The sequence below is a fragment of the Sardina pilchardus genome, chromosome 15 (assembly GCF_963854185.1).
Source record: "Sardina pilchardus chromosome 15, fSarPil1.1, whole genome shotgun sequence".
NCBI lineage: Eukaryota > Metazoa > Chordata > Actinopteri > Clupeiformes > Clupeidae > Sardina > Sardina pilchardus.
The window spans coordinates 11,272,427-11,284,140 of NC_085008.1; the positions used below are offsets into that span (position 1 = coordinate 11,272,427).

Below are 11,714 nucleotides of genomic sequence, written 5' to 3' on the forward strand. Positions count from 1 at the left end.
TGCAGGGCTGGACCGCGGTGGTTTCACACAACGCAGGTTACACATGCACACGCACGCACAAAAACACACATGCACGCAAGCATGCACACGCACACACTTGTTCTTGTCCCAATAAATCAGCCAAATAACTGTAATACTGCTGTGATGTATGGAACAGAGCTTGAGTATGCATGAGTTCCAGATATGTCCCCATGGCCTACGTGCGGCAGGTTCACCCTCCAGCACATGTGATGGTGAGGCCAGGGAGAAAGCACACACACTCTTCTCCACCCCCCCCCCCCCCCCCCCCCGCCCCATAGCACACCTCAGGGAGTACACACAGGAGGGAGGAACGGCAGACACACACAACATGTGTGAGACACAAGAGAGACTACAAAAGAGGGGCACAGAGAGATGGAATGTGTGACAGAGAGAGAGAGAGAGAGAGAGAGCGTGAGAGAGAGAGAGAGAGAAACTCAGGGGCAGGAGGGGGCTGTCAGGAGCTTAGGAGCAGGAAGAGGAGAGGAGGAAGGAGAGAAAGAGCGAGGGAGCAACAGAGGAGAGGGCTGAGAGATGAAAAGAGTGGAAGAGGGAATAAAAAGCAGAGAAAAGCAGAGACAGGGAGGAAATTGGAGGAAGAATGAGAGCGAGAGGACAGAATGCACAAGGGAGGAGGAGGGAGAGGGGGAGAGACAGTGAGCCAATGACGGGGGAATAGTTAACTCTTTATGGGGTTGGAGCACTGGGGCCCACCTCTCACTTTTTGTTGGATCGGCAAGTTCCTACTGGTGCAGAGGGCCGGGGTGTTTGGGAGAGGAGGAGGGAGAGGTTTAACAGGGGCGCACAAAACGCAAGGTTTCAAGAGGGGGCAAGCACCAGGTCCACCCCCCCACCTCCCCGAGCTGTCTTACCATGCACGGGTTCCACCCCTCCCCCCCATGCTCATTCTCTCACTCTCACAAGCACTCTACCTCTCTCACACACACACACACACACTCTCTCTCTTTCAGTGTGTGTGGGGGCCATCCTTTGAAGAGAACTGTGATAGGGTCCTGTGGCCTGCCATCCTGGGTCAACCCAGCTGGAACTCACCCAAGCATCTTTAGTAGGCCTCACAAAAGAAGGTTCCCATAAAGCCTCTTTTTGTTCACTCTCCCATAGTGTGTGTGTGTGTGTGTGTGTGTGTGTGTGTGTACGAGAGAGAGACAGAGAGAAAGAGGTAGTGAATCCGTCTGCAGCCTGATTAAATAAGGCTGGTTAATTACAACTCTGGTTTAATAAAGTTTCAGGCAGACACCGAGCTTGTGTCAGAAATGAAAGGATGGGCTTTCTCTGTTGGGAGACACAGACTTAAATGAGTCTGCCAGGCTCCTCAAGGGCTACTGCACACCCACGCACACACACACACACACACACAAACACACACACACGCTGCAGTGCATCTGCCTGATCTCACATCAGGCTCCCTTTTGCTCATATCAACCTGCATTTTAGGGCTGAAGATAAATAATGAACGATTCCAACTGGAAGAACGTATCAGAGTTCAATGTACATTTCACCCCCCCCCTTTTTGATAGTGGGCAGTGAGATGTAAAATTCAGCTTTCTTCATTAGTGTTTAATGTGGGATGGAATGAACATTTGCTACAACAACAACAACAATCTCACTAATATAACAAATAGGCCATTAAAAGCCCATCATCCCAGTGAGATGCGCAGCTTACTTTACGAGGCTCATTTGGAAAGTGTACTAAACTCCAACCACAGCAGCCGTGCTGATGATCCATGTTATTTATAAGGAGGCTGCTAATGGTGATGTGTGTGTTGACACAACACTAGCATGTCTGGAAAAAGCATCCGCGTCTGTGACTACACTTCAAAAGACAGCAAACGATGGCTCGCCCTGTTCTGAGCACATATCAAAGTGAGGCAGCTTTTGGTGAGATAGAAGCGCCGGAACATTCCCTCCAGATTGTTAACTGCAGCAAAGCATTTTGAAAGCAGGGAAAAGGGGGCTGAACAGAGGGGGGGGGGGGGGGGGTTGGAGGAGGAGGGGGGTAGAGCTGGTGAGGTGGTTGAAAGGAGACAAAAAAAGAAACCCTCCCAGACCTCGGCAGGAATGTGGGAAAGCCTTCCCGAGCACAGGAGGAGATAAATGATCTGACAAGCAATACCAGCTGATTTAAAACAAACAGCTGGATGAAGGCGGCTGCTGGGGATGGAGGACAGCAGAGAAACCATCTTGCGGCCATAACTCAAAAGGAGTCCGCCAGCCATGATGCACACGAAACAATGCTGCAGTGGAGCACATCGCCTAGCTGCACTCTGTGGCCACTGGAGAGGGAAGAGGAGGGCCTACGTGGAGCTCGGAGAGGGGGGACAGGGGGGGTTGGAGGGGGTTTGATAGGGAAGGTCGGAGGCTGGGGGGGTGGGGTGGAGGGGGATTGAAGGAGCCCTGTGTCTGGAGGATGGCCAAAACCCACATGCAGCAGCCTCACATCTCCTGGAGACGTGTCCCTCTGCAGCGCTCGCCTGCCCAGGCCCTTGTTCCTACACACCGGCGTTCCCACTCCCGCTCCCGCATGCATGCCACCTCTTCCTGCTCCCACACACACACCGGCGTTCCCGCTCCCGCATATCACCTCTTCCTGCTCCCACACACACCGGCTGCTGAGACCCAACATCGTTGCTCACAATAGGCAGCCTGAGATTCTAATCCCGTACGTACACGTACAGATTTAAGGAATAATGAAATCACAGTCCGCTAGCTGTCCGTTGAGTTGAGTTGAACCTCCGGAGTGTTTGTACACAGTATCTGGCTCTGAGAATGGGAACAAACACAAGGACTCAGACCAAGCCTTAAACAATCCCAGCCAATCAACACGCCACTTCAGCTGCACAGACGGGAGGCATGGCATTTTGATCGGCTATTCAGCGTCGACCAAACCACGGACTGCATCTTTAAGATGAGAGCTGTTTATCTGTGACCGAGACTGGTCTGTTCACTTTTGACTGTGGCAGTCTACCAAGATACATACCGCAACAAAGCAATATTCAAAACAATGTGGAGCATTAAAGGGAAACCTCCACCAATCTTTACAGGAGTCCTGGGTGAAGTTGAGCCTCTTTTAAAAAAAAAAGAGAAAACATTAACTGTGGAATGTCATTGCGATTTACGGTGTAGGCTTTTGAAAAAACGCAGGTTAAGCAACGGCAGGCTCTGAGCACAGATTCCAACTAAACTTTCAGCCGGCCTTCTCCCAGCGCACCATAATCGCTCCCCATTAAAATGTGCTAGTCCAGGTGAGGTCAGCTAAAGTTCACATGCTCAAAACATGAAGTAGTGCATGTCCCGTTTCAGACACGGATCTCAAGCTCAGCATGGAATGTGGCCATAGCCCACCTCTATGGAAATGCTGTGATCTATGCAAACTGGCTTGTAGGTTCCATTTCTTAGGCTGGATAAGATAAGATCTGAAACGTAGTTGTCCTTGAAACATTCTCAGAAGAAGGCAGTGGCTTAATGGCCCCAGAATGGTAATGAGGGAACTGTTACACATCGCCACCAATGGCCGCCCCACCACAGTGACAGGGCCCACTTAAAAGCAGGCCATGCAGTAGAGAGCGTGATGGATGGCATGTCGTTAGCTCTGCGGGTCATTTGCAAGGCCCGGTCTCAATGGGCCATTTTAGGGGTGATCCCACCCAGGGACTGTGAAATCTCCACCCCCTCACCCCAACCCCAAGATTCATTTGCACCAGCGCAGGCAGACACTTCATTATGCACAGGGTCTCCCGAGGCACAGTCGCAGGGCAAGACTCACATCAGGAATTTCCAAGCAGATCAGCAGTGCAATACAACTCAAATCACGCCACAAACTTCACAAACTGTTGCGCTCCACCAAGGAATATTAACATTTTAATTTAATTTAACTTATAGAGCGCCAAAACATTACACATGTCTCATAGGGCTTAGAGTGTTAAACAAACAAATTCACACAAAAAAATCACAGCAAATCTCAAATAACCAAAAAACTGCCCTTGATGGCAAACAACAGGTACACCAGATACAGTTAAATACTCAGTATAGTAAAAACAGATAATGAACACCCCTCTTTTGCCTGCTGAGATGAATACACTGCCAGTGATGGTAGGATAGCAGTTTGAGGGAGACACCGAAAGAGAGAAAATGAAGTGTGTTTGAGCTGTGACAGCACAGGATGAAGTTGAAACAAAATAACACTCCAATGACAGAAAGAGGTCTTTCGAAAAGCTCTCCGAGAGCTGTTGAAGTTGGCGCAGACCCAGCGCTGAAAGGTATGGGAACAGCTCATGCTTTTCTTCTCACCCTGCACCGTTCCCCCACCCCTCCCCAGCCCAAACACCTCCTCAATTACCCTCATCATTCAATTAAGAGGCCTCCAAACCACCCGACCTCCAGGCAAATCTACCACTGCATCTCTGATTGCACAAACCCCTGGCAGCAGGAGAGGGAGGTTTGAACAAGCCCTTAACCTGAACCGCCACAAAATGTATTCCTCAAATAGTGTAAAATGAGAGAACATTTGGCACTTTTGCAATGATTCCTAATAGCAGGGTCAACAGCTCATGAAGAGGAGCGCTGTGGTATAGCTACTAAATACCATTAAATAACACAAGTAGAGTTGAGAGCTAAGACATGAAAATGCACCTTATGCTGTAACAAAGAGCTCAATACATGAGTACTATACTGATTAGGGTTTTTTTTTCTTGAAAGCAATGACCAATTACCAACAAAAGCAATAATTATGTTTAAGCTAGAATTTTTTTTTAAAGTATGACTGGTCTTATGTCAACTAGTTGATAACAACATATATCAAGGGATATGCATAATTGTACCAAGTAGCCCAATGTTCTTTTCAATGCAACTGAATTGCGTCCTCAACACTCAGGCTTGAACTCTGGATGCCGTATTTTAAATGGATCAGATCTTGTTACATTCACAGTCGACACATATAGATTTACAGACCTGGAGAGTGGGCTAATGTCTTGTTGGCATTGCAACATTGCTTCTTGTATTTTCATAGGCACGGGGATATTTTAACTGGAAGGCGATAGCAATGCTTTCTGGGAAATGGTTCTAACCAAATACACAGCTTTATTTAATGTAGGCCTAATACATTAAACTCACGTCTGAATATGTCGACAAAAGAAAGAAAAAAACAGGACAGTGCGCTTGACAACTCCGCAGTCTACCACAAATTCAAGTTCTTCAAAAAAAAAAAAACACCTTTCAGAAAATTCATGATTATAGCCTAATACTACATTACTAGGCTACATCCTCGTCGACCATGTCCAACCCTCAAGCTGAATGCACAATGAAAAAAAAATCGCCAGAAATGAAATGCCGAATGAAGAAAAAGAGAAAAAGGGACACAAATTGAGGGATTATTAACATCGTAGTGTGACAAAGGGACGGTTCGGGCAACGTCGTGCGTTCTGGGAAAGGGCCTTTGTAGAGCAAGGATAAAGACTTTCTCCGAGATAAAACGCCATTTGGGCCGGGCCCCCTACTGACCGCTTCTGTGCGCATTCTCTGAAGTGCGCGCGCCTCACCGCCGTCTCAAAACACACCGGTGTAAGAAAGTTTGCCATTTGTTACAGGCACCGGTTGTAAATGTAAACAAATATTTTGTTAATCACGTTGTGCTTGATAACCTTGAAATTTGTCCATTTACTATAGTATGTTGAGCAGTTAGGCTACATCTTGCCTGCAATTTATATCACCCTTAAAAAGGCTATATTTTAGCCAGATAAAAGATAGATACAGATAAAAGGTTAAAGAAAGAGGCAAAGATTAGGCTTTCCCACAACAGCATTCGATATCGTAAAATAACCATGTAGCCTACAATGTGTTAGGATACATTACGCAGACCCTTAACACTTAAATGAATGATTAGCCTAAAAGATCATGTTAATTACCTGATTTAAGACAAGACACTGGTTGGTTGTGCTACGCTGATTGTAGGCTACTCGTCAAAACACAAGCAACAATGTAAAGGTGACTAACCAATGCATAATCATAGTGAGTCTACGCTGAGGTCCGTGGACATAATACATATATTTTAATTCAGTCGTGGTAACGAAGGAAAGAAAGAACTGATCCTATCCATGTTAAGTAGAATGTGTTTAGTCAAAAGCATGAGACAATGGATAATGCGGATAATCGCATTTTAAAATAAGATAAAAGAGTAAACGATTATCAACGATGATACATGTTTAAATAATGCAATATAAATGTTGCATGTGGAATTTAATTTCACACTGTAGGCATGTTATATTGGGTTCTGTTGCGATAGATCTTGTCAATATCCGCATTCGAGTTCAAAGCGTGCGCCACTCAGCTCATGTAGGACAGCACCAAGCATTACGTACCAACACGGTGTTTGACAAGCATGAATCTCACATTGCTCAAAATAGGCTTCATTGGTTGATGTTACCTTACCGAGGATTGTTGCAATTATGTCAAACAATGCTTAAACTGACGACAATTTAGACCCAGTCTTGTCCATTTGCTTTTGATGTTCACATGTTTTTGAATAACCTTGCAATCTAACGTTAAGCCTTAACGTTGAGAACACGTTTCTGTCTTGACATCTTTACAAAATAGTTACAGCACAGGGTTTCCGAGCGTCTTAGAATAAAATTGCAAATTACCTGCATGGTAAAGACTCCTAGCTCCTGTGTGGATAGTTTCTTAATTTGTACGGCCAAAACTTGTGCTTCATCCATGATTGAAAACTCCGTTTCAGCACCACAAAATCCACAACATAAAAGACTCAGGACAATCACAAAGCTCCATGTAACAACTTCTGTTTTATCCCCATGAAGTAGAGTAGACCTATTCCAAAGCGACGGAACAATTCGACTTAAAACCACGGATCCTTTCCGTACCCGCCTCGCCATGATGGCTGGGTCGTTGAATAGTAAACTGGGAATTCGCGTTGCAGGTCTTGGAAAAACTTCAGAAGAGAGTAAGCTACTTTTCAACTTCGCCGATCGATTTCGTCTCTTCATGGAAACAGATCCCGACGAAAATACTTAACGGATGCATTAATGCACTTTCCATCGAGCTATAAAAGCAGATTGAACTGTTGTACAAGCAACAGAAAATCTATGTTTTTCGCTACCTACTACGCACTCGTACCAACTCCAAACTCTGAGTGTGAGCCGAAGCATCACAATGGAAGCGAAAGCAGCAGACGTGGGAGCGAAAAAACGTCATGGAGTTTTTGTAGTGGATGGATTTGGATCTCGGCTACTTGAAAAGCCTGAACGTGCGCCAGGGTTAGCAGCAGGTCTTGAGTGTGGAACTGGAATACAGCAATTATTGAAGTACACCTTTGAATATAGGAGTAGCTACAATTTTCAGTTTTGCGCATATTAGACAGCAATTAGGCTGTTGTAGGCCTAACCATACAAAGATAGGCTACATCCCCCAACAAAATACATTTAGGTAGAAAACGTTTTGCTAAAATGTAGCTTACTTGTTTTAACCCTCATGTTGTCCTTGGGGTCAATTTGACCTCAAGCAATGTTTAACATCATAAAATATGTGATTCAAGTTGGTGTTCTTGGGGTCAATTTGACCCCATTTTTTATGAAACATGAGGTAAATGAATATTTGACACATTAAGGATATTATTATTGTAATAGTATGAGAACATGTAGTTATTATCATTATTACATACAAGTACATATAACATATAAGTTATTTTGGCAGGACTGAAAAAGAAAAAAAAAATAAGCCTTTGGGCTGCTGACACTGGATGGGCAATATTGCCTGCCAGGGTTCCAGGGTTCATAAAGGGATATGGGGGAGTGGGATTGTTTTGTAAGGCTTTTGATGATGGTTATTACACTCTTGTTAAGTACCTACCACAAAAAAAAAAAAAAAAAAAAAAAAAAAAAAACTGGGTAACAATATGAATTATGATCATTTTTTGAGAGTTTATTTAGCTGGAGTCAAATCGACCCCAAGGACAACGAATGTCTGTAAGATTTGAGGATAACATAAGGGTTAAGGGAAAGGGATGTGATGTTAGTTTCACGTGATGAAGGTGAGTTATACAATTCAAAAAGTGGTAGAATTCTTATTTTGGGCTAAATGTATTTGTATCATTGTTATTTTGTTAGAGACATGAGATAATGTTTTGGCAATAGAATCAACAGAAATAACAAAGTCCATTATTGACAATGACCTATTACACTCTTTCATTCAAAGTATAACATATGTACACAGTGCTCAGTGAGTTTTCACTTAAGAAACAGACACATTTGGTTCTACTACAACTCACTGACAATTTTATTTAGGAAGCCAGGTAGTGTCATTACATGTATATGTAAGAAGAATCCATATCACAGACGTACTGTGTCATTCCAGATGAGAACGCAATGTTCCATGTACTGTCGGTTGATTTCAAATATATTTTAACTGTTTATTCAACATACACAAACAAGGGACACAACGATCAACTCTGGCATACACATACTCTTTACTCTCCCTGAAAACCCTGTTAGTTTTGGATTATGATGAAATGTATTTTAATGTAAAATAAGAGAATGATTAATATTTGGGTTTTGAAATTCTTGTATTCTCACAGCTTTCACATCCAGTTTTCAGACAAATGGATTAGTATGGATGGATATAGTGTTGTTGGATGGAAAGAGTGTGAGTGTTCTTGGCCATTTTAGATGATAGATGTGTTTGTAATGCTGAAATGCATTTTGACAGGCCATGGGGATAGTTTTGGAAGGCACAGAATATTCTCTCCACATGCAGGGTGCTGTGCGACTGCAATTCACAACCCATTAAAACTCAATGATATATGAAGGGAAGATATTTCAAATACAGACACATAAGAAATGTTATGCATTTCTGCACTCTGCATTTACGATTGAGAACACATGGTGGATTTTGTCAGCCTGTGGTTTTGATATCTTTTGTTTTCTGGGAAAAGGCTTCCCTTTTTGGGCTATTTTTTCCATTTAGTTTACCTTGGTGAAGCCTCAGCCAGAGAGGTTGGTCGTGCTCTGCCCGTGTGGCTGAGTGCCAGTCATTTCCTAAATGACTTCCCTGCAGTGGAAACCAGAGAGTGTGGCACTCATATCCTCACTAACCCAGCACCCAGATTCTTGGCTCCAGGAGAACTGTAGACTACCATAAAGCACAACTACTCCACGGCCAAAAAAAAGTATCCTTTCGTGATTTGGTTTAAATTTGGATATTTGTTCTAGCACATTCCCAAATTGCGGCGCTGTTAAATGGGGCACTTCAGTTCTGTAAGCCAAACCGTGCATTATGAAAAAAAAGTACTGTCAGACGGAAACAAAAAGCGCCTGTTTAGATATATTAAATTGTTGTCGGTAGACCGAGGAGAGGGTTAACAGAACTGATTTCTCTCTTTCAAGCTCAGTAAAAGGAAGTTGGTTTATGCTTAGAGGCCCAATTGCTCCAAAAACTCCTTTTTAAAATGTACATTTGCATCAAAATGGAGAGCATAGGATCAGTATGCTCTCCAGTGTACAGCCATGTACATTTGACAGCATTGGCAGGCATACTGAAACATCTGTGCTGACGGAGAAACAGACAAAAAACACAGAGGCAAAGATAATGAGATAGAGGCTTTGTATTTTGTATGTAAGCCTTTATATATTTTGTTTGCTTGTCCATGTGTGTGTTACAACGTACTTGCACATATCAGTTTGTGCGAGAGAACGTTCACTTCTGTCAGCCTCTAGAAGGTAACTGGGCGAAGAAGGGTGGTTATGTCTGCAATGCTCTCTTCCTCGTAATCCAGAGTGATGGCTTTTGGCTGTCCAAGTGACACAGAGCGTCAAACCACAATGGGGGGAAATGCCTCCTATACTGGGTGACACAGCAACACCAGAAGATAATGAGAGGGAGGGAGCAGAGAGCCAGCATGTGCCTCCCTGCCAAGCCAGAGGTTTTGAAGATCGGTTCAAAGGCCCGTCTGTTTTTTATTGGCTTTTGTGACTCAGTGGATTATACAGTTCTGTTCTGCTCGGGCCGGGCCAAGATTCTGACCCGGCACAGCTGTAGATGTGTCCCGCGTCAAACTCTGCGGCCATAACTCACCCGAGATCAGACGCGGCCGCTCTTCATCACCGCCTGCGCTGCACCCCCCCATCTCCAGGCCTCTCCCCTTCATCATCCTCACGGCCGGGATCTTCGTCAGCTTCCCCGTGGGGTAGAGGGGCTTGGGGGTCTTCTGTCCCAGCCCTCCAGGGCTACTTCAGTTGCATCAGGCAGACGCAATCTCTCCACCACCCAGCCTTTGTGGATCCGACACTTAATTACTGCATATTATGATTCTTTACGAGGAGCCTGAACGTTCCCTTCTCCACACATGGGCAAGCTGCAAGCCCAATTAAGCCGCTTCTTAAAATCTTGATGAGCAACCGAGTCTAAATATACGGCCGCCCTTGGGTGACCAGTACAGAAGGAACAAGCCTTCAGAATGAGGTTGGAGTTAATTGCCTTTAATACCGGGTTTGACTCGGCTCGCCGCGCTAGCTGGTGTGGTGGTAATGACTCAGATTAGCCTGAGTGCAGCCTGCTTTTGCTTCACTGATGGCTCTGCCGATACAGGCTTGGGCTCAGTGATATCTCTTTCACAATACTTGCGTATTTTTTAGAGGTACGGAAAGAGAAAGAGAGGAGGAAAGAGAAGCGGTGAAGATTTCTCTGGTTTAAATTTGCTGAGGGTTTTGGAGTACTGTTACTCAGACACTAACAAACAACCACTGAGCTGGTTAGTATCTACACAGAAACATACAAATTGGACCTGCAGTGAATTATTCCTGAGTCTTTTATTGAGGAAGTGCATTTTAAAAATCCAGAATCCTTGTGTGTGGACTGGACACTAGGACTAAGCCAAAACGTAATCATTGACATCTGAGCTACAATTAGAGGCAGCAGTGCAATTTTCCTGTTAAAAACATAACGTTTAATGAACCAAATCATAATGGCTTCAGTCATCAATCTGTTTTTGTGAGAGGTGTGCATAGAGGAAAAGGACATTGCGTGAGATGGAGGGACAGTGACAGAGAGAAAGATAGATGTGAAATGAGAAGATGGGGGGATAGAGGATAGAAAGCGAGAAAGGAGAACAGAGGGAAATAGAGGAGAGAGACCCATGGGGCTAGAGCTGCAGTGGTGCTACATGCTCACACACACACACACACACACACACACACACACACACACACACGCACACACACCCTCTCTCTCTCTCTCTCCCTCTCTCTCTGCTTGATCCACAGCCAGATGAGATGAAAGGAGGCTGACTGATGCCTGCAGAGGCTCCTCGCCCTTCTGCTGCTGCTGCTGCTGCTGCTGCCACTGGAGATGGAGGAAGAAGAGCGGATGGGTGGAGACTGGACAGACACAGAGAGCTGCAGCAAACGGCACCGTCCAGGTATTTCCTGATTCACCTCAAACCGTAGGACACCCATCAGCCGGACTCACAGTCCTGCAACTTTAGACACACTTTTGTCCACAGATGCTCTCTTTGCATGATTGAAAATGTTATTTATGCTGTCTAATGCCTCACAACTGTCATCATCACGGCTTCTGCTTGAACGGAATGCTTCGTTCCCATCCCATCCCAGCCTCATTCTGATCCTCTGGGATGACACGCAAACTCAAGGGCAGAGCGTAGAACTGTCAGCGGC

The 11,714-nt window shown here is 44.9% G+C and overlaps 1 protein-coding gene across 1 annotated transcript in view; it reads right to left on the reverse strand.

The window, feature by feature from the left end:
• The window catches only part of cachd1 (cache domain containing 1), a 71,630-nt gene extending 64,465 nt beyond the window's left edge, over positions 1–7,165 (reverse strand). The window contains exon 1 of the mRNA XM_062556521.1: positions 6,675–7,165. Coding sequence (XP_062412505.1) covers positions 6,675–7,034 — 360 coding nt within the window. The 5' untranslated portion in view covers positions 7,035–7,165. The remainder of the gene's footprint in view (positions 1–6,674) is intronic.
• Between the last annotated feature and the right edge of the window lie 4,549 nt (positions 7,166–11,714).